This window comes from Leptonychotes weddellii, chromosome 15, assembly GCF_054177405.1.
Source record: "Leptonychotes weddellii isolate Sample4059 chromosome 15, ASM5417740v2, whole genome shotgun sequence".
Lineage (NCBI taxonomy): Eukaryota > Metazoa > Chordata > Mammalia > Carnivora > Phocidae > Leptonychotes > Leptonychotes weddellii.
Genome location: NC_138383.1, coordinates 47,319,371 through 47,341,452, shown reverse-complemented (window position 1 = coordinate 47,341,452; position 22,082 = coordinate 47,319,371). Strand labels below are relative to the sequence as shown.

Below are 22,082 nucleotides of genomic sequence, written 5' to 3'. Positions count from 1 at the left end.
TTCTAGTAATCAGCTGGGCCAACTTGTCATCTCGCATCTCCTCTAGGAGCCCCAGAAGACCAGCTTTGAAAAAGACCTGTGCATGGGAGGAGTTGCGGATCAGACACTATACATAAACTTCAAAGGGACACAGATAGCATCAGGTAGGCTTTAGAGACCATTACCTTGGTGTGACCAAATTTATACTGGGTGTGGTCAACATCGATGGACCCAAGAAGCTTCTCAGAAGCTTTCTTGCTGTCAATGAACTGTCCTTCGGGGATAGCACTTGCATTTAATACCTTGTACCTGTTTAGGCCAAACAAATAAGTGATAGAGCTGTTGTCACCAACAAGACATCTTCTTGCCGTACTATAGAAATGACATAGACTTTGGGTAGTCTAGCAAACAAACAAAAAATCATATCCATGTCTTTATTCTCTGTATATCAAAGGTTGTCAAACTTTTGGTATGTCAATACAGAGTCTGTCAATGTGTTTCTCTTTTTTTCGATTATAATAGAAAATACAAAGTATTTTTCCATCGAAAAAATTAGAATGAATAAAAGAACCTCTTAAGATAATTTGCAGTGAGAGAGTCTGACCTCTGTTTGAAGTCTGCATAAAGGATCCTGCTTGGGAACCCCTTCCTGCAGATGCGGATCCCTTCCAGCACACCGTTACACCGCAGCTGGTGCAGGACAAGTTCATGCTCCATGGCCCCTGAGAGGAAGAATACGCATGCCTTATTTCATGGTCTAAAGCAAACACACTGGAGCTTGTTGAGATACCAGAAGTGTCTTACCTGGAGTCTTGGTTTCATTGGGGATGATACACCGTACAAAGTGGGGGTGAGTGCTCCTCAGGTTGGTCATCAGCTTATTCAAATTCTCCTGTGGAATTTATGAATGTTTGGTTTTAAAAAGCACTGTTTTCATACATTTCATATTTACAGACATAATCATTGTGACATCCGTGACATTGGCTCAATTCTAATAGTATCTAATTATAGGATCCAATAGTATCTAACTCAGATACTATCTGAATAGTATCCAGATTTGAAAATGAGAAGTTATTTCTGGAATTTCCACATTCCCAAAATGTCCTTCTCTTTCCTGTTTTTGTGCATTATAAACATGTTTTTCTATTAGTTGTTGAAGTGGTCACTGCTGCTGAATTTCCTAGTATGTGTTGTAGATTTAGTATGATATTCTAAAAGTAGGGAAATATTCTACCTGGACTTTCAGGTCTAGATGTGTGATCTGGCTTTAGAAATAATTCAGTGTCTTATTCCAAATCTCTTATTTCTTTCTTTACCCTATTTTCAATTGTATCTGCTTCTCTATCACATTCCTATTCCTTATCCTAATTACAGAGCTGTGTCCTCCTACTCATTCCACAGAAAGTGGCCTTTTAGTGCCTCACTCTGGGAATTGGCAGAACACCAACAGCCATGTTACCAAGTGTGAGAAGTGTTTCACCTTGTGGAAATCCTGGTTTTTCAGAATAACTAAACCTTCCGTTATTACAGATGGGATTGTCCTAAGAAAAGTAAATTTTCCTTCAAGAGCTATTTCTTATCACATCTGGTTTTTTATTTCCTTTGTTTATAATCAGCCTCCAATTCCCAACAGTGATCTTCTGTCTTTGGCTTTCAAAATCCACTCACTTCAGTTCTGAGCCAGTATATATCATTTGGAGGCTCCCACAGGCTCCAGCAAATCTCATGTTTTGCTTAGTCCTGTCCCAGCAGAACCTTTTAAATGTCAACTGACCTTATTTCCTGGTCCCCAAATTTAATTTTATCATCTGATGCTGACTTCTGCAATTCACTCTCATCCCTCCTGACACCTTGTCTCCTATATACTGAGGTGTCTCTTCCAAACAACCCCAAGCTCTCTAAGACACTGTTCTGCCACCGCCCACTGACCTGTCTCTTTGAGTCATGCCCAGTTCCGGAATCCTTACAAGATTACTTCCCTTTCCCCACAAATACAGTAAAATTTAAGTTCCTGAATCTAATAAGACGGAGCAAAGGAAGTTCGTACTCTGAAGAGAGCAGACACAGTCTGGAAAGAAGAACCCTTCTTCTTGCCGCCTTTCTTGCCACCGCCAGCCTCTAAGGGGGGCAGAGAGAGCACAAGCAATCATTGCACAGGCTTTCTCAGTGTATGTTTGATACATTAAATAAAAGATGACTTCTTTTGGAATTTACCTGCTTCAGCAGCTGCTGCCCCAGAGAAGAGGTGAGCCAGAGTCTTCATTGCAGACTTCTGGTACAGCCCGACCACGGTCTCATTCAGGGGGTCCTTGTTCTTGTCCAGCCAGCCACCAATGTTGTAGTCCACGGTGCCGGCATAGTGGACCAGGGAGAAGTGTGCCTCGGCCTTGCCTTTGGCAGGCTTGGGCTTCTGGAAGTTGGCTGACTTTCCAAGGTGCTGCTCATAGAGCTTGTTCTTGAAGGAGGTGTCTGTGGCCTTGGGGAACATGCACTCCTCTTCCAGGATAGAGAAGATGCCCATGGGCTGAAAGGATGAAAAGAAACAAATGCCTTTCAATTTTGTCTGCTTGTAGAAATAATATGTGACATCTTGATCCTATTTGAGTAAATTCATCCTTTAATTTCTTACAATTAATGAAAACTCATCCCTTCGGTCAGAAGTCGTTAAATTAGCAAATATTTATTGAGGGCCTATTGAGATCCAGGTGCTTTGTTGGGCTCTGGGGTGTGGTGGCTCCTGGAGTTTATGTCTTGCCCCATTGCTCCACAGCCGTATTTCTCTAAGTGTGACTTGCAAACTGGTTGCATCAGAAACACTTGGTGAAAATGAAGATTCCAAGGTTCCATCCCACACTTCCTAAAAAGTTTTCCCAGGAGTGAGATTAGAGAATTCTTCAATTTTCTTAAGCACTTGTGGTGAGACTCAAACTGAAGTTTGAGAGCCTCTGCTTTAAAGTACTAGAAATTCATATTTCAATTGCCAGTAAAAATGAATCTAAGGATGACAAAGGGATAATGAGTAAAAAATAATCTTTATAGTATGCTCTTATAAGGAAAGGTGGCTTTAAATATAAGGACTTGTATTGCAAACTATTGGGAAATCGAGAGTTCTGGACGCTAGAGAGACTGTTCACTCTCCTTTTACCAGAATGTCTCCCTCAGAGTTAGCAAAAGAAGGAGTTTTCCTGATTTTATTTATGAGTAGAAGTCTTTTAAGATTTTTCTCAGTGGCATAATTTGTGACCTGAAAAAAGCAAGCGAACCTTCTCAATGAGCTCGATGCAGGCAGCCAGGTCCATCCCGAAGTCGATGAACTCCCACTCAATGCCCTCCTTCTTGTACTCCTCCTGCTCCAGCACGAACATGTGGTGGTTGAAGAACTGTTGCAGCTTCTCGTTGGTGAAGTTGATGCACAGCTGCTCCAGGCTGTTGAACTAGGTGTTGCAAATAGCAAGGAGTTTGAGTGAGTTTGGAAAACCCAGTGGGGATTCAGCAAAAGAGACACAAAGAGGAAGGGCCTTAAAAAGGCCACTTATTCAAACAACTCACATCAAAGATCTCAAAGCCGGCGATGTCCAAGACCCCGATGAAGTACTGTCTGGGCTGCTTGGTGTCTAGCTGCTGGTTGATGCGGGTGACCATCCACAGGAACATCTTCTCGTAGACGGCCTTGGCCAGGGCGCCCACCGCGTTGTACACCTTCGTGGACAGAGTAGTGATCGTTGATGCTACAGAAGACATGCTGTGAAGGCCTGGGATGGGTGTCATTCATTAAGGTCGCATACTCACCTGCTGCACAGTCTGGCCTTTGGTGACGTACTCATTGCCGACCTTGACCCTGGGGTAGCAGAGGGCTTTGAGCAGGTCAGCAGAGTTCAGACTCTGGAGATAGGCCACCTTGTCAGCAACTGCAGAGACACAATTCACGCACCCCACATGACCTACTGTGGGCCCCACAATTCATCAGGGCAGAGTGATGAGTGAAACATTTTATAGAAAGTCTGTATGAGGGTGAATTTGCATACATTCATCAGAAGCTCAACTGTAAAGAAGACATGAATTTGGAATGAGCTTTTTGTCTGTATTACCTTCGGTGCCATCTGGCTCGGCCTGCTCCTCCCGCTGCTTCTGCTTGAACTTCATGTTCCCATAATGCATCACAGCCCCCGTGAGCTTGTAGATGGAGACTTTCTCTTCAGGAGTGAAGCCCAGGATGTCAATGGCACTCTACCAGGAAAGATGAGAGGACAAAAGGGCAGAAGACACTAATTCATTTAGGAGAATTTATACCATATCCTTAACCATGCCTATAGAGGGGTGTTATTGTTATTCCCATACATAATGGATTTAAAAAAAAACAACTGTATGTGTAACTTACATCTGTGGCCATCAGCTCTTCTTGGTCATCAATGCTAGGGACGGTGATCTCCCCTTGACTGACAAAGGCATAGTCATATGGGTTGGTGGTGATCAGGAGCATTTCTGGGTACATAGAATTCAGGGTATGTGTTTTACATTAGAAGTTGTTAATAAAATGATTAACTTCTGCCTTATACATTTAAGCTCCTTCTTACCAATTAGATCTGGCTTCTTGTTAGACGTGATCTGATAGAAAATGTGGTAGCTTCTTTCCGCCTTCAGCTGGAAAGTAACTCTAGACTTCTCCAGAAGATCTGCAATGAAAAGAAGACACTGGTCAGGGGGGAAAAATTATAAAGTTCCGGAACTGATTTTGGAATTTGGGATAATTAACTAAAAAATCTCACTGGCCTGTTGAGATTTCAGCTGAATGTTGTGCCTCTACAACATAGGCTACATATTTTGCCTCTACAAACACCATTACGGGTGCTCTTACCACCTCTAGAAGGAAACTAAAGCATGCCTGGCCCAAGACATCGACATTTCTCTTGCAGAAGATCCTTGACATTGGGGATATAATTGATCATTATTATTATTTTTAAAGATTTTATTTATGGGCGCCTGGGTGGCTCAGTCGTTAAGCGTCTGCCTTCGGCTCAGGTCATGGTCCCAGACGCTTAACGACTGAGCCACCCAGGTGCCCTCGATATAATTGATTCTTGAGAACCCCTCCCTCCTCAGAGTCTTTTCTTGCTTTATAACAGAGAGAGCACTAAGAGCAACATTTATCAAGTCTCAGGCTACGAAGAAATCACCTATTCTCAACCTGAAGACAACTCATTTACCCTAGTGGAGTGTTGTCTTAGAGAAAGTTGAAATCCATTCTGAGACTGGAATATCTCAGACAAGCCCCATGGCTTTTGGCAGTTCTTACAGAATCATTAGCTCATGACTGGGATAAAGCACACTGTGGGCTGTGGATAAGACTGGCATTAACCATGGGCATGTTTGGCACCAGACTGGTGTTTCACAGGCTCCGGGCTCAGCAGGAGCTGCAAAATATTCCTCCAGACCATCATTTGTCATTCTTGGATTCTGTTTAGGAGGTCCTGTTACTCACATGTTTCAATATCAGCAGAAGCCAGTTTTCCCGTGGTACCGAAGTGGATCCTGATGAATTTACCCTTGCAAGTAAAAATGATGATGTTATATACAAAACTTGAAGCACTCGAGAAAAATGAGATGGAAATGATAATTCAGATGTGCTTTCTCTGGCACAGAAGGGCTGAGAACATCCCTCTGTGACCAGGAGACTTACAAAGCGAGAGGAGTTGTCATTCCTCACAGTCTTGGCGTTGCCAAAGGCCTCTAGTAGAGGGTTGGCACTGATGATTTGATCTTCAAGGGTCCCCTGCAAAGGCAAGAGCAGCCCTCACCTCTGGGGCTCCAGAATTCCTGAGAGCGCTCAGAGTCTTGAGTCTGACCCCAGACCCACCTGTATTTTGCCAGAAGTAATTTCCTCCTTCTTCTTCTCCCCAGTGACTGCAATTGTTGCAAAGTACTGGATGACACGCTTGGTGTTCACAGTCTTGCCCGCACCAGATTCTCCACTGTTAAACAGAGACCAAACATACATGAGGATTTAAGCTATGTGACAAATGAAAGTACTTCCATCATCAGCATTTACTACCTTATGCATCCATCTTTATATGTCTTTGTCAGTTTCTCCTAGCTCTTTCTCTTCAGCCTACTATAGCTCATATTACTTATGTTGTTTTGCACTGACAAGAAGTAGGGAAATTCATTCATTAATCACCTAATGCATATTTCTGGAAAATGTGCCAGGCTCTGTTCCAAGTGCTGTGGCCTGAACTTGAAAGGTCCAAAAGGCAGCCACCCAATGACTATATGGGAAATGAAACTGTAAAAAACTCTGTGATAAACAATACGTATGTTCTTTAGTTTCCTTAGACTAAAGACATGGCTTAAGTGAAGCCTCTGAAGGACTAGACATTTCTCAAGGAGGCCTTAAAGATGGGCCACTGGGAACATTCCCAACGGCTCAACGTTCAGAAGGCTGTATATGTTGTTCACTGCCATGTAACGGGTCCTGGCCGTGCACAGAGAAAGGGTTTATAGCCCCTACTCTTAGGAAAGTTCTGGGCAGCTTTTAAGACTGGACTAGTAAATTACAAAGTTTAGGACATTGTTATTTTATATTCCGATGCAGTCTGAACCCTACAACAAAGTACAAACAGTATCCAGTTCCAGGCTGACCAGCATTGCTTCAATATGGGGGCACTAACTAATTTCTTTTAGTTTGTCGTTTTCCCAGTGCAAATAAAATACTAATACATCCCAGAATAGTAATACATACGTGATTAAGATGGACTGATTCTCCCGATCTAGAAGAAAAACAGTGGACAATCAGCATCATACCAGTTATGCAAACAGAACTTTCTATAGGGAAACACTTGGGGTGTTGAGTATAAATACTGTGTCATTTTAAATGGAGTTTTAAAATATATTATTGTAAAGTTATATGTATTATTCTTAAACCTCTTAAGTTGAAGAGAAGCATAAGATGTTGTTATATCTTAAATTCCTTAAGCCCTCATAGTAAGTGTGTCCTGGTTTAGTACTTTCCACAGCCAGACACTTCTCTCGTCAGGTGTGAATTTCAGTAGCATACTCTCTGCTAATTCATGCATACAACTAAAAAATGCAAAATATACGAAGGGTTTGGACGGTAGTTTAATAGGTTTAAATAGTGTTCATCAAGCCAAGGTTGAGATTTAGTTTCTAAATGAGTCAATTGGCCTCACAAAGCGGGGTGGGGGAAGCGGCGGGGGTGGGGGGAAGTATTTTATGGCCACAGCCTGCAACCCTAACTCTGATCAGTCCTGCCAAAAGTATGCCATCAGGTGAGGGAACTGCCTCAGTCAGAACAAAAATCCTTTTAAGGGAGGAGAAAACAACAATTTTGTTTTTGTGCATGTAGCCTCCAAATACCATTTTCATTCAAAGAGAGGCTTTCTTCTCTGAGATGGTCTCTGATGACTTTAAAGGTAACAGTACTCCTAAAAGCATCAAATTTGTAGTCAACAGGACACTTAAGCACAAAAGGATTGAACTGATATTTTTCATTTCCACTCAATGTGATTCTGCCATTACTTAATCTTAACTATTGTTACTTAAATCTATACCATAAATTATGTATTTCCAAGGAGGAGACTGCAAGCAAGTTAAGTTTAAAGGGATAGAGGAGAGCCGAGGCGTGGCCTGGTAAAATCATGGAGGTGGGGTCTGGAGAGCTAGGTTTTAGTTCCAGCTTTGACGGCATATCCCTCTGCACTTCAGTTACCTCTTCTGTACAACCAGGGGCTTGGATTAGATTATCTCCGAAGATCTGTTTAGCTTTAACACTTTGTGACTCTAGGTGGTCAAATAATTTGTATGAGAAGCACTTGAGCCACTCACCCGTCAGCATGAACTGATAGGCGTTGTCAGAGATGGAGAAGATGTGGGGCGGGGCCTCCTGACGCTTCTTGCCTCGGTAGGCTGTCACCACCTCTGCATTGTACACCGGCAGCCACTTGTAGGGGTTGACCGTGACGCAGAAGAGGCCTGAGTAGGTCTACACCAAAAAGAAAAAGAAAAGGAATATAATCATCTTATGGGGACCTTAGTGATCTACTATTTTTCAAAACTATTCATTAGCTGCATGAGCAGAAGGCCATGAGAATGAACTCACGTAGATCATCCAGGCTGCGTAACGCTCCTTGAGGTTGTACAGCACAGCGGGCTCGTGCAGGTGGGTCATCATGGCCATGTCCTCGATCTTGTCGTACTTGGGAGGGTTCATGGGGAAGACTTGATCATCTTTCACTGTCAGAGTCTGGTAAACAGGGAAGATAACGGCTCATGTCAACTGAGAGATGGAACGCAAGAATTGATAAAATGTGGCCGGCTCCAGGGACTCTACTCACCGCTCCAGCTTCCGTCTTCACCGTCACTTTCCCTCCTTCTCTGCTCTGGATGGTCCCTTTCACAAAGGATTCTTTGGGCTCCACCACAAAGACAGATGTCTTGGCATCAAAGGGCCTATTCTGGGCCTCAATGCGCTCCTTTTCAGACTTTCGGAGGTACGGAGCTGCCTCCCCAAAAATGGCCATCTCCTGGTCTGAACTCATGGCTGCTGAACTCAGCTCAGTCGAAGACCCTGCCTGGAAGGGAAAGAAAAGATATTCTAGAAATTCAGATATTCAGTGTCACATTTAGAAAAAGAAAACATTTTTGAGTCACTGAGCAGTTGAGCACTTAGCATTGTGTTGAGTATGACCACCTACCTCCCTGGCTTGGCTGGAGATGAAATGTCAGTGTTCGTGTTCTGTGCCAATGCTGATAGGTACTTAATCGAGCATTTGCAGAGACTGTAGTTTCTGGCTCACCTGCTGTAGGATATTGTAGCTGCTTTCTCTGTTTTATTTGGTATGTATGTTAATTTCTATATGTGGCCTGTGATTGGCTTATACAGAACACAAGCTAAGATGATGGCAGGGTGTCCCCTAGCTCTTTCATGGAGAGCTGTTATCTTCCAGTTGGATTATAAGCACCTTGCAGGCAGGCAACACTTCTTTCAAGGCATCCTTCATACCTCTTAGGACACATGCTGGATACAGGGCAGGGCTCAAAGCTGGCTTTGTGAATTAAAAGTACAATAGATTTATGTTGTGAAAATTCCACAAATTTTTGTACGTAGTGAAAATCTTTTCATTATAGATTTGGATTCATTATAGATTTACAAAGGCTACCTGATAAAGGAAAGCAGAAATGTAGGGAGATTTGCTTTACATTGTTTTGTTAAAAAATTATTCTATTTTACATTTGTTTCTCTTGTTTCCATAATTTTGAGAATTTGGCTTTTTTACTTGTCCTTAGTATTTCTCAAAGACTTATTATAAAATATTATTATCTGTTTTCTTGCTTTATTACTGAGATTCCCATAAAAATTTCATAAAACTTTCTTTTCAAGATCCATCCATCTCTTGCTGCTTTAATATTCATTAACCCTGTCAATAATGATCAGAGGTAATTTGTTTTATAATAATAAAGATATTTTCTTCACTTGTGTAAACTTTTCTACATTTTCCCATTCAAACTGCAGTGATTTGGATAATACAAAATACTTTGTCTTGCTGAAAATGCTCACAGTCATTTTTCATAACATTTAAAAATGTTTTTCCATTTTATAGACTGTGAAACAACATGCGGATTTAAGCTGTTTTTCCAAGGCAAGGACTCTGTTCATTCAGACAGCATTTCAGGGTTGATTTTTTTTTTTTTTTTTAACAGTATATGGTGCTGAGGAAAATCTGTAATATAGGAAATTTACATTTTCTCTATAAATGAATAATAACACCAAAATGTTGTACTGCATGTTGTAAGTTATTTAAAAGACAGACTGCAGTGCTAGAAATAGAAAAAAAAAATTGTGTATAAAACTCCTCAAAACTCTAAGAAAGCATTTAAAGGTATTGCAGAGGATATAAATGAATGAGAACGAGTTTCTAAAGTCCCTCTCAGAATTTTTCAAGGGAAGCATGATTGGCCATCAAATGAAAATGCTTTCATATTATAACCCCCTGGGCACCCTCCAACCACTGCAAGATTTCTTGCACCCAGTGAAGAATGAGAGGAAAAAAAAAATCAGTATCTTACCTTAGAAATGGAACCTGGAAGTGGGTCAGCACTGTAAGAAAAAGAGCGAATTTCTTCTGGTTAGATTCTAACCATTCCCAGTAATAGCGTAATTCTTAAGTGAGAGTCAGGAAATGACTGGGAACACTAAAACAGCTAATTAAAATTGCTACGGAGTAAGTTGGTGCCTCCCTGGAAGAACTGCCAGGGGCAGTGGGAGCCAGGATGTGTGGCATGCAGGCGGGAAGCCAGATATCCCTACCGTCTTCAGACAGAGCCCTGTCCTCACGCACACTTACCTTGAAGCTTTATGAGGAAAGACAAGTCGTACCCATTCCAAGGGTACTTTTATAGGGTCAAATATGGAAAACACGTAGCCTCCTCCTCTTTCTTAAAACATATTTGGCAAAACATGTTTTTGGCAATGAAGGCCTCCAAGCATAATTCCCCTCATATTAAAGATGTTTGGATATAATTAGAAGTATTTCCTCTCACATTTGGTTAAGTATATGAATCAATCTCCTATAAATAATTCGAGAGGTTGGCCATGTGAAAGCGATCTGGCTTCGGAATAATGTAAGGTGTTGTTTCAAAGACGGCTACGTTCCGCAGTCCCTGCACTTTTGTTGCTGTTGCCATGCAGTTTCGCCAAGTCGCCTGTCTGTGTGTGAAGCCTTTGCAACTGCCCGCACAATTGCACATTCTAGACTGGGAAGGGAACTTGCTGCTCTTTACCAGGGTGTTAGAAAAAGATTATCCGTTCCTCCCCAGAAGGCACCAAGTTTTTTTGTTTTTTGTTTTTGTTTTTTGGCTTTGTCGAGGGTGTTTGGAAATGTGATTTTAAAACTTGCTTCGTAACAAGCAGCCATACACAGTTGCTTTTGTTGCCTCTGGTCAGCTGCCCCTGATTCATTGTCAGATCAGACCACTCCCACCTCAGGCATGCTCCCCAATGCTTTGCGTCGCCAAGCTGAGATGTCCTGCTTCTCTCGCTTTGAAAAAATGCAAGTTGCTTGTGAAATCCTGTTTCCTCTGTGAAACTCGGCATAGGAAAATATTAGAAAACAGGGCATATCTCTGTCTAAATATGCAGCATCTAAGGCTTTTCCGTCAGCTGCCCAAGGTATACATTTCACATTTTGCTTACAAACGATACCTGAATGTTGTTTTCTATTCTAATGTTTAATTAAAAAAAAATGATTTTATTGTCTCTTGTCTTGTGTCTCTTTATGTCAGCCTTGTCCGTCTGGGACGGAGACCAAATTTGCTTCATATCCCCTGTTTTGCAACAGTTCCTTTATTATTATACATACATTTCAATCGATTTAATGAAACAGATCGCCTTAGGAAAGCAGATTTCTGGAGATACTGGTTGTAATGGTCATGTGATATATTACTGATTGGAAGGGACCATCTAACCCATATTCCTCATTTGACTAAGAAAACAGCTGAGATCCAAAGAATAGAAGAGAGTGACCACAAATCACACAGCAGCCTAGACCCTGGCCACCTGATTGGCATGGCATCCCAGTGTGCTTGCTGCTACCAATCTTCTACCTGGAGTAGATTAAAGCCATCAGGAAGGGTCTTCCAGGAGACATGCATCTGATGGGAGCCTTCCTAGCCAACCCTCAACCCGCTTTGTGGCCACAGGTATAGCATTTTTACTTCCTTACATATCCGTGTTGTTATTGTTGTTTTTTTCCCCCCCACATCCATTTTTTTTCTTAGCAGGCATCTGAAAAATGTGGGCAATGCTTCTCAGGAAGAGAGGACATTTTCATAATGTTCTCAGTAGGATTTGATAGGAATTTTAAGACCTCCTTTTGACCCGTGCTGGATAGGTTTTGCAGTAAGCTTGTTGTAAGACATTGTTTTTTGCTTATTACTGCCAAATTATAAGGCACTTCAGCATTTATAGGTCATGTGGAACAAAGGGAAAGATGGGCCAAAGAAGGAAGAAGGGCGATCCCACACCCTTCCTTGGGCCAGTGAGACAATGGGAATCCTAATTACCTGCTAAGCTGTTCCCACATGTCTGATTCTCCCACGGTGCAATTTAAACCCATATACTCTTGCTTTCCATTCATATGGGTAGTTACCACTTAGCTTTTCCTTTATGCTGTCCAGGAAGGTTATACTTTGGGCTATGTGTCTCAATGGAATCCAGTTTAAAAAATCTTGATCATCTAGGAAAACTTCTCTGAGTAATTCATATTGCTACTATTTCTGCGTTTTGCACCAAAGTCATACCGATGGTTATGTGTGTTGAATTTACACCCAGATTGTCTATTTTAGGACTCATATTCTATGGACACTTCTGATAATTTATTTTGGCCCTTCACATGATTATAAAGACAGCCATCAAGTCTGGAAACATAGGCTAATAAATAACTTACTGATATTACATTATAATATATAAAATAATATTCTCTTGGCCCCAGACTTGAGAGCCACCTTGTAGCTTTCATAGGGAGAAGGGTCACATCTCACTCATGTCATACCCATTACCTGGTGTGCGTTCTCTGAATATACAGTATATGGATATTCATGATGAAAGTCTTTATGGGCTATTAATAATACTTAGGATTTGTATTCTTGATAACATCAAGGAGAAGTAATGATATAGTGTAATCTGAATCCCCTATTTGAGAATATAGCCAGTGCCATTCTTTGCATAGACCTGGAAAATTAGGTTCATGTCGGGGGGATCAGGAGCTTTCTAGGATCCTATTATATCCTGGTATTAAGAAGAGGTTAGAAAGAAATAAAAGGTGACTTCCAGATTTCTTCCAGAACAGACTTCCCTGATAGGTAACAGTTTTATAGTCTTAAAGTATTCCTGTAGACTTAAAATAAAAGTGAGTACTACTTCTTAGTGGCAGGTTGAGTGTAATTGTTTGATAGCCTTATGCTTATTCTAGCTTTGTCACCGCTTTGAAGGACCAGTCTAAGGATGTTGTTTGCAAAATACCCTATGCTCTTTATTTCCTTTGCAATAGGGTAGAATGGACAATAATTACAGAGGGAAATGACCAAAGGCTTCACATTTTGTGCTTCTCTTCAGTCATTCCATAGCATCCGGACATGCTCACTCTTCACTTATGACTTTTGTGTGAACCTCTCGGCTCTTCACCCGCAGCTTGTTGACCTGGGACTCAGCAATGTCAGCCCGTTCCTCAGCCTCCTCCAGCTCGTGCTGGAGCTTGCGGAATTTGGATAGATTTGTGTTGGATTGTTCTTCCTGAGAATAAAAATGGAATTGTAAGGAACTCATACTATGCATCTTTCTAGGTTCTGTTGGCTTAAGGGAAGAAAGGACTTGGTATCTGTGGAGAACTTAAAATACCCAGCAGGGAACATTGTTGTCTTACCACCTCCTGGATTTTGGTTATCATTGAAGTGAACATTATGATTTATTTGGGGCTTGGTGTCCCATAAATAATTGCATACCTATTTTTCAACGAAAACCTATTAAGTAAAGCAAGAAAAAAATATAAGAGCAGAGATGGCAAGAGTACAGGGCACCTGGATGACTCAGTTGGTTAAGCGTCTGCCTTCTGCTCAGGTCATGATCCCAGGCAAGTCTCACATTGGGCTCCCTGCTCAGTGGGGAGTCTGCTTCTCCCTCTACCCTTCCCCCCTGCTTGTGATCGCTCTCACTCTCTCAAATGAATAAAATTTTTTTTTTTAAAAAAGGCAAGAGTACTCTTGAAATCTTCCTTCTTGTTAATGTTTGCTAGAAGATGACAGTGGGCTTAAATAGATATTCTATATCATATTAAGGATGAATTTCTTAAAGGTCTCTTTAAATTGAAATAAATGTTGAATTTTATATATCATTTTGGAACATTTCAAAACAATCATTTTTCTCCTATTTTGGATGTAATGATTCTACTGACAAATTCCCTAATATTAAGTAATCCTTACATTGAAGGAATTAACCTGCTTAAACACTGATGGACAATCCCCTTAATAAAGGGTTTAGTTATTTATCTTTGCTGGAATTACGAGTAAAACTGCCTTTAGTTCCATCCTCCCCCGCCGCTTCTCTCTTGGACACGTTTTGGTATGACGGTTACATGAGCTTCTTAAAATGATTTGGAACGCTTTCCATCTTTTCCCATGCTCTGGAATGGCTTACATAGCTCAAGGATTATCTGTTACTTAAAATTTTGAAAGACCTGTCTGGACCTGAGTCCTTTTTCAGAAGTAATTCTCAAATAAGTTATTTAGCCAACTTAGTAATTTATGACCTTCTATAAAAAAATCATCAATCTCAAAGATTTCAACTTTGTTGACAGATTTATATTTTACATTAAAAAATAATTTCCTACTTGTATGGTTTGTCCCCTTTCTCTCTTCCTTCCCTTCCCTTCCGTTCCCTTCCTTTCTTTTCTTTCCTTTCCTTCCTTTCCTGATCTCTGTGCCCAATGTGAGGCTTGAACTCATGACCCTGAGCTCAAGAGTCGCATCCTTGGGGCCCCTGGGTGCCTTAGTCGGTTAAGTGTCTGACTCTTGGTTTTGGCTCAGGTCATGATCTCAGGGTCATGGGATTGGGCTCCCACACTCAGTACGGAGTCTGCTGGAGAGTCTTTCCCTCTCCCTCTCCCTCCCCCTCTGCTCCTCCCCCTGCTCATGCTCTTACTCTCTCTTTTACAAATAAATAAAATCTTAAAAAAAAAAAAAAGTTGCATGCTCTTCTGACTGAGCCTGCCTGGCAACCCCCCTTTCTCATTTCTAATGTGAGTTTGTATTTTCTTTCTCTTTTTCCTTGATTAAACTAGTTATAAGTGTATTTATTTTATTAACTCCCCAGAAGTTATCAGATATTACTTAAAATTATCATAGTAGAAAATATTATACTTTAATTTATCAATTTCTACCTTTATCTTTAACAGTACTTCTTTCATTATTATTTTTAATTTCTTTATTGGACTGTCAATTTTTAAAAAATTTTGATTCATAAAGTAATGAATTGTCCTCCAAGGACAGCTTTGACTACACTCTTTAGGTTTATAAAAGTAGCATCTTCCTTGAAATTTTACTTATAATTAATAATTATTCAGTAGTTTTTTTTCTTTCCAATTTAACCCACGAATTATTTTGGAAAGTTAGTTTTTTAACATTTAAGCATTTGGGAATTTGTGTTTATATTTCCAACCACTTTATAATTTTATCACACTATGGCTAGAGAATGTGGCCTTCATTATTTCTGCTTTGAAATTTTTTGAGGTTTCTTTGAGGATTGAAAATTTACTTTTAACATCAAGCTATTAATATTACAAATAATAAGCAATAAGTACAAAAATGCGCAAATGTTTTTAAGAAGTACAGTCTTCTAAGAAGCAAATGGCTTATTTACTACTACAAGGAGGGGTAAGTCTAATTATTTGTTCATTAGCTTTTCTTAACAAGGGACTTCTGTCTTCCCTTCCATCTTAAGGATACTTACAGCCTCCTCAGCTTGTCTCTTGTAAGATTTCACTTTGGCCTGAAGTTTATCTACCAAATCCTGAAGTCTGAGAATATTTTTCCGATCTTCTTCTGTCTGAAAGGTAATGAAAACCACAGGGCCTTACTTCAAAAGCACTTGACTGTTGTTTCATTTATATGAGTGTTTCACGTATGTATGGGGAGCACTTGGCTGATAAAAACCATTGTTGTACCTGGTAAGTGAGTTCCTTCACTCTTCTCTCGTGTTTGCGCAGACCTTTCACAGCTTCCGCATTACGCTTTTGCTCACTCTCAACCTCTCCTTCCAGCTCACGTACCTGCAAATAAGTAGGTTTTAAGAACTTTGAACTAATAAGGCACTGGGAGGAAATGGAAGTAGATAGAGATTGAGAGACCCACCCTGGCCTCCAGTTTCTGGATCTGCTTCTTCCCGCCCTTCAGGGCCAGCTGCTCAGCCTCGTCCAGACGATGTTGCAGGTCCTTCACTGTCTGCTCCAGGTTCTTCTTCATGCGCTCCAGGTGGGCGCTGGTGTCCTGCTCCTTCTTCAGCTCCTCGGCCATCATGGCTGCCTGATGAGCAGTAAAACAAAACCAGTTGAGAGAGCTGAGCTAGCACATCAGGATTCAAGTTTGACCAGGACCATTTTGCCCTCTGCTCACATCAGTGATGGCCTTCTTGGCCTTCTCCTCTGCATTGCGGGCTTCCTGGATAATGTCCTCCATTTCTCCTTGCATTTGGGAAATGTCTGTTTCCAACTTCTTCTTGGTGTTGATCAGGCTGGTATTCTGTTTAAAGATAAGTTACAGTTTTTTTTATCATGTTACCAAAGTACTTATTGCTAGCTATTTTTAAAAATAATTTCAGATAAAAATTTACAAGTCAGATGCCCTTCAATATTAGTGTGTTATATAGTACATATATAGTACTATATAGTATATAGTAAATAAAATTAAAATGTTATAGAATATTCATTATCTTCCAAGTACGTAGTCCATAATTAGACCAAATAGCTGTAAATTTTGTAACTGCCATTTACCAATGAGACCATTCATAGGGACAAAATTTATAACAGATGTTCAAATATTCCAATTCTCCAAAATAAAGATGCCAATATTGATAACAAGGGTCAATAAAGATACAAACACAAGAGAATATGGGCAGCTTTAGAATATTTTAGGAAGTGAATCAATAATTTATGTAAAATAAAACAATAAAAGATCTCAATATACAGTGAAAACTTGGTAGAAGTATAAAACCTGGCTGTTATATAAAACACTTAAGCTTACATTGTTTGGGACACATAAGCATTTATTGAAGGTAAGTTCTTTGTGCCAAACCCCACCTGGGTGTGCAGGAGCTGGACCCTCTCACTGGCATCCAGGAGCTCCTGTTCTGCGATTTTCCTGCTCCTCTCCGTCTGCTCCAGAGTGGCCCGCAGCTCCTCGATCTCGGCCTGCAGCAGGTTGGCTCTGCGCTCCACCATGGCCAGCTGTTCCTTCAGGTCCTCCTGGCCCCGGAGAGCGTCATCCAGGTGGATCTGGGTGTCCTGTGGAATGAACAATCATTGAGACACCTCCTTCTCAGGGGTGCAATCACCCCAACCACTTTGGGGCTGTCTTTTGAACCCACTGACTTTGAGGATGCCTTGGGTGTTCCTGTAGTTCCTCAGGGCCTCTGCGGCCATGCGGTTGGCATGGTTCAGCTGGATTTCCATCTCATTGAGGTCTCCTTCCATCTTCTTCTTGAGCCTGATGGCATCATTCCTGCTCCTGATCTCAGCATCCAGCATGGTCTGCATCGACTCCACCACTCTGATGTGGTTTCTCTTCAGCTGGTCAATTTCCTCATCCTTCTCAGCAATTTTCCTGTCGACCTCAGACTTGACCTGGTTCAACTCCAGCTGGATGCGCAGGATCTTTCCCTCTTCATGTTCAAGAGATGCCTTTAATGACAGCAAGGGGTGACATTAGCGGGGAACGGAAGCATTCTGAAGTTTTTCTGCATACCTTTCCTTCCATTAATTTTGTGCTGTTTATTTTTTTTATTCGATCTATGTGGATGGGCCAAAATCTTTTCTGACCTGATTTGTTTATAATGCACAGTTGGACCTATACCTCTGCTTCCTCTAAAGCAGCCTGAAGTTCACACTTCTCTTGTTCCACTTGTTTCTTTATCTTCTCCAGTTCATGGATATGTTTCCCTCCTTCTGCAATCTGCTCTGTGAGGTCAGAAATCTCCTCTGTTGTTTGGGTAAAAGACAAGTAGAGATTTGATCAGACAGAGGACCTAAGGGAACCATTCCCAAGGCATGAATATTATTGCAAGTGAAAGGGCCTCACGCTGCAAGTTTTTGTTCTCTCGTTTCAAAGTTTCCAGCTGATCCAAGGATTCCTCGTAGGCATTCTTCATCTTGAACAGCTCAGTGCTGAGAGAGCGGGCCTCCTTCTGAGAGGCCTCAAGCTCAGCCTGGGTTTCCTCATACTTCTGTTTCCACTCTGCCAGGATCTGAAAAACCGAGAGGGGTTACCTGTTGTGAAGGACAGAGGAAGACGGTGGAAAGCAGAGGCTGCTGCACGAGTTACCTTGTCGAAGTTCCTCTGCTTCTTGTCCAGGGCGGCGCAGGCCGCGTTGGTTCTCTCCACGTCCAGCATGAGGTCCTCCACCTCATTCTGGAGCCGCTGCTTTGTCTTCTCGAGGGAAGCGCATTTTGCGTTCACGGCTTCTACGTGCTCCTCGGCCGCCTGCAGCCTCTGGGCCAGCTTCTTCCTTGAAGATTATATATGTTTGTAGAGAGGAGTGAACCAGAACAAGAATTAGGTGCTATTACCACGCTGAGAAGTATTGGAAACTTCATATGAAAAATATCCATTCATCTCTTCAACAGACACTGAATGAGCTCCTTTTATGAACCAGACACTGGATACACAGCAGTGAGCAAGGCAGAAAAAAGGGCCCTGACTCATGAAGCTTCCAAATGAGGACAAGAGAGAAATAATAGGCTGGTGAGAAAATGCATAATAACGTATTGCAGATATAAATGCAATGAAGAAAAGTGAAATAGAGTAAGGGGTGCACAGCTATTCTAGATATTCAGGAAAGCCCCCTCTGAGGAGGTAGCATTTGCGTCAAATCAAAGAGTCAGAGTGAGCTGGAGGGAGATCTCAGGGAGAGTATTTCAGACGGAGGGACCAGCAAGTGCAGAGTCTTGAAGCAGCAGTGGGCTTGCTGTGCCTGACAAACAGCAGTAAGGCTTAGCTATCTGGATAATTATTTGTTACTCATTTCCTTAAGTAGATTTCAGCATAGGAAGGCAGGTGTCATGTTTGTTTTACTCATGTCTTATTCCCAGGGCCTGATAGTGCCTGGCCAAGAGGAGCTAATTAATGAACGTCTATAGGCTAATTCACTGAAGGGCGTTACCTTTCTGATTCAACATGCTAAGTTTTCTGCACATTCTCTCATATCTGCACACTTACTTGGCCTCCTCCAGCTCCTCTGTGCGCTGGATGGCGTCCGTCTCGTATTTGGTCCTCCACTGGGCCACCTCGCTGTTGGCCTTGGACAGCGCCCTCTGCAGCTCGGCCTTGGATTCCTGCTCCTCCTCATACTGTTCCCGCAGCAGGTCACAGTCGTGGCGGGAGGACTGCAGGGCGTGGGAAAGGGCGTTCTTGGCCTGTGGAGATAGTTACACCTTCATTTTACTGCATATGTTTAATAACTGAGTTTCAAACCCTTTGAAAGTTGGTGTAAATGGACTCCAGTTAGGGTTAGGTCATACAAAAAACAGTGAGTCTGACAATATTATTATTTACCTTTATCTCTTCTTCCAGCTGCCTCTTTAATTCCTCAGTTTGTTGTGTAAATGCTTGTTTGCCCCTTGATAGCTGAGACACCAGAGCTTCTTTCTCATCTAGCTGTCGTGAAAATTCACCTGATAGATGAAAGAAATGGCACCGTTTTTTAAAGTGAAGAAACAATTTTGCAAGCCCAAAGTAGAAATAAGTGTTAACTCTTAACTCTCCTCCACTGAGTACTCAAAAGATTGAATTCTCTAAATGTCAAATCTCTGATTTTTATGGTAAAACTTCATATGAATCTGAATAAATAAATACAGCTGAAATCCTTTTTGTTCTCTCCATAACTAATTCTTTCTGGGTGTATGATAGTGTGCAAAACCTGGTTATGGGAGCCAGGATACTGAATTCTACATTGGTCTTTTGAGGTTCATCGATCTTTTGAGAGACAGGGTTATCCATTCCCCTTTCAGGTATTTGGTTCATTTGATGTATAGAGACAGAAGTTCGGTCTGCAACAGGAGTCCTGGACCCAGCCAGAGTGACTCCTAATCCCAAGCATCCTTTCAGCGTGGCCAACTACTCTAGGCTTTTCTGGAGCAGAGCTTGATCCAGTCCTGTCGAAGTCTTTATCTCCAGCTTTGTCCCCAAGTGACCTTGCAAGTAAGTTGAAAGTCTGAGCTGTTCAGTAAATCACACGTGTTCTTAGCTGTGTTTATTAGGCTCTCACATTACCAAATCCGTTGTTTTCAACCACATCATCTCCATTCTTAGTGCCCAGAAGAGGACAGTTACCAGATTCGGTCTGCAAGCGTCCTTTCTGGGTCGTCAGGTCATTGATCAGCCGCTGTTGTTCCTCCTCCTTTGATTTCAGCTCACTCACTTGGTCCTCCAGAGTGCGGCACATTTTCTCTAGATTTCCCTGTGTGAGAAAAAATAAAAGAAGGAAACAAAGATATTTTAATATAATTTTAAAAATAAATAAATATTAATAAATACTTTGGCATAAAATCAAATTCTCTTATATATAATTGCGATACATAAAAATTTTTTTCTTTATATTTTGATTGCTGTCCTCAGCTGAAAATACATGTTGGGATTTTTAAAGAGCTAACTGTGCAGTTCCGTGCCCTATTAATACAAAAAAAAAAAAATTAAAGACGATGTTCTAAAATTTAAGATGTTGTAAGAATTGTATGGTATATTTTTCTAAAAGCATGTTTATAAATACTTAATTGCCTTTCTGTACGATGAAACTTGGCTTATTGGATAATTGAGAATATTGGAGACCTAGTTCTCCAACTGGAGCCTGAGAGAATGCAGGTGGCCTTTGTTCAAAAGCTGGTCCTGGGGCGCCTGCGTGGCTCAGTCCATTAAGCATCTGCCTTCAGCTCAGGTCATGATCTCAGGGTCCTGGGATTGAGTCCCACATTGGGTTCCCTGCTCAGTGGGAAGCCTGCTTCTCCCTCTCACTCTTCCCTCTGAGCTCTCCCTCTCTCTCTCTCTCAAATAAATAAATAAAATCTTAAAAAAAAAAAGAAGAAGCTGGTCTTGTCATTTGTTCATGGTGTGATGGGGCCAGTGCACTTAACTTCTTTGTATTTCAGTTTCTTCATATGGTAAGTGGAAATAATACAAATGCTAGTATCTTTCTTATCTCCTAGATTATTGTAAAAAAACCAAATGACATAATGTGTGTAAAGTACCCTGTGCAAACTATGATGTGTACGTAAAGGATCATTGTCACTAATAACAATTTTCCAGGCTCTGGTACCTTGGCTTTAGAGACTGTTTCTACATTACTGGCGAGGTCATCGATCTCCATCTTCATCTCGCTCTTCTCCTTCTCCAGCTTCTGCTTGACCCTCTGGAGGTTGTCTATCTGCTCCCCGAGCTCGGCCACGCTGTCCGCGTGCTTCTTCCTCAGGGTGGCCGCTGTGGCTTCGTGCTGTAGGGTGGCCTCCTCCAGGTCCCTGCGCATTTTCTGGAACTCAGCCTCGCGCTTCTTGTTCATCTCGATCTGGGCGGAAGTGGCCCCGCCGGCTTCCTCCAGGCGCTCGCTGATCTCTTCCAGTTCCCGGGAGAGGTCAGAGCGCTGCTTCTCTGCTTTGGCCCGGGAGGCCCGCTCTGCCTCGATTTCCTCCTCCAGCTCCTCAATGCGGGCCTGGGGGTGGTGGAAAGCACACACTTAGCTTCTCTGTGTCATAACTATGCCTCTCTGAGCCAAACTGATAGAAATCTGAACGTACTTGCAGCTCTTTGATCTTCTTCTGCAGCTGAATGCCAAGTGCTTGCTCGTCTTCAATCTTGCTTTGCAGATTACTCATTTCAAACTCTTTCCTTTTTGGAAAGTAGCAAAAAATAACAATTGAGTGTATATCCACCCATTAGAAAGCAAGGTCATAAGCAATTCTTTCACACTTACTTTTTGAGCTTTTCATCAAGTTGTTGTTTTTCATTTTCAATGTCCATTATGGATTCTTGGGCCAACTTGAGGTCACCTTCAAGTTTCCTCTTAGCTCTTTCTAGGTCCATGCGAAGTTTCTTTTCTTGCTCCAAGGACCCTTCAAGCTAAATATAAATAGTTTAGTCTAAAGGAATGCTTAGCTTCCTTTTGAAGAAAATAATTTCTTTGATAATCCTGGACTTACATCATCTACTTGTTGTTCAAGCTTGATTTTAGCTTTGGTCAGGGTGTTGACTTTGTCCTCTTCTGCCTGCAGATCATCCAGGGTCTGCTGGTGGGCCTCTTGGAGGGCCTTCTTCTCCTTGGTCAGCTTCGCGATGGTTTC

The 22,082-nt window shown here is 41.7% G+C and overlaps 2 protein-coding genes across 2 annotated transcripts in view; both read right to left on the bottom strand.

The window, feature by feature from the left end:
• Window positions 1-8,564, bottom strand: part of LOC102729572 (myosin-1) — a 20,031-nt gene extending 11,467 nt beyond the window's left edge. The window contains exons 1-19 of the mRNA XM_081806005.1: window positions 8,328-8,564; window positions 8,093-8,236; window positions 7,819-7,975; window positions 6,716-6,743; window positions 5,834-5,948; window positions 5,657-5,749; window positions 5,459-5,522; window positions 4,554-4,652; window positions 4,358-4,461; window positions 4,068-4,206; window positions 3,769-3,887; window positions 3,529-3,678; window positions 3,243-3,413; window positions 2,194-2,503; window positions 2,027-2,097; window positions 784-871; window positions 584-701; window positions 165-288; window positions 5-76 (exon numbers count right to left, since the gene is read on the bottom strand). Of these exons, the coding sequence (XP_081662131.1) occupies window positions 5-76; window positions 165-288; window positions 584-701; window positions 784-871; window positions 2,027-2,097; window positions 2,194-2,503; window positions 3,243-3,413; window positions 3,529-3,678; window positions 3,769-3,887; window positions 4,068-4,206; window positions 4,358-4,461; window positions 4,554-4,652; window positions 5,459-5,522; window positions 5,657-5,749; window positions 5,834-5,948; window positions 6,716-6,743; window positions 7,819-7,975; window positions 8,093-8,236; window positions 8,328-8,531 (2,370 nt within the window). The 5' untranslated portion in view covers window positions 8,532-8,564. The remainder of the gene's footprint in view (window positions 1-4; window positions 77-164; window positions 289-583; window positions 702-783; window positions 872-2,026; window positions 2,098-2,193; window positions 2,504-3,242; window positions 3,414-3,528; window positions 3,679-3,768; window positions 3,888-4,067; window positions 4,207-4,357; window positions 4,462-4,553; window positions 4,653-5,458; window positions 5,523-5,656; window positions 5,750-5,833; window positions 5,949-6,715; window positions 6,744-7,818; window positions 7,976-8,092; window positions 8,237-8,327) is intronic.
• Window positions 8,565-12,997: 4,433 nt separating this feature from the next.
• The window catches only part of LOC102726696 (uncharacterized), a 23,715-nt gene continuing 14,630 nt past the window's right edge, over window positions 12,998-22,082 (bottom strand). The window contains exons 2-18 of the mRNA XM_081806004.1: window positions 21,942-22,081; window positions 21,716-21,861; window positions 21,540-21,630; window positions 21,065-21,454; window positions 20,086-20,212; window positions 19,309-19,427; window positions 18,973-19,169; window positions 18,079-18,262; window positions 17,836-18,001; window positions 17,611-17,735; window positions 17,130-17,438; window positions 16,839-17,042; window positions 16,156-16,281; window positions 15,895-16,065; window positions 15,708-15,812; window positions 15,494-15,589; window positions 12,998-13,282 (exon numbers count right to left, since the gene is read on the bottom strand). Of these exons, the coding sequence (XP_081662130.1) occupies window positions 13,130-13,282; window positions 15,494-15,589; window positions 15,708-15,812; window positions 15,895-16,065; window positions 16,156-16,281; window positions 16,839-17,042; window positions 17,130-17,438; window positions 17,611-17,735; window positions 17,836-18,001; window positions 18,079-18,262; window positions 18,973-19,169; window positions 19,309-19,427; window positions 20,086-20,212; window positions 21,065-21,454; window positions 21,540-21,630; window positions 21,716-21,861; window positions 21,942-22,081 (2,849 nt within the window). The 3' untranslated portion in view covers window positions 12,998-13,129. The remainder of the gene's footprint in view (window positions 13,283-15,493; window positions 15,590-15,707; window positions 15,813-15,894; window positions 16,066-16,155; window positions 16,282-16,838; window positions 17,043-17,129; window positions 17,439-17,610; window positions 17,736-17,835; window positions 18,002-18,078; window positions 18,263-18,972; window positions 19,170-19,308; window positions 19,428-20,085; window positions 20,213-21,064; window positions 21,455-21,539; window positions 21,631-21,715; window positions 21,862-21,941; window position 22,082) is intronic.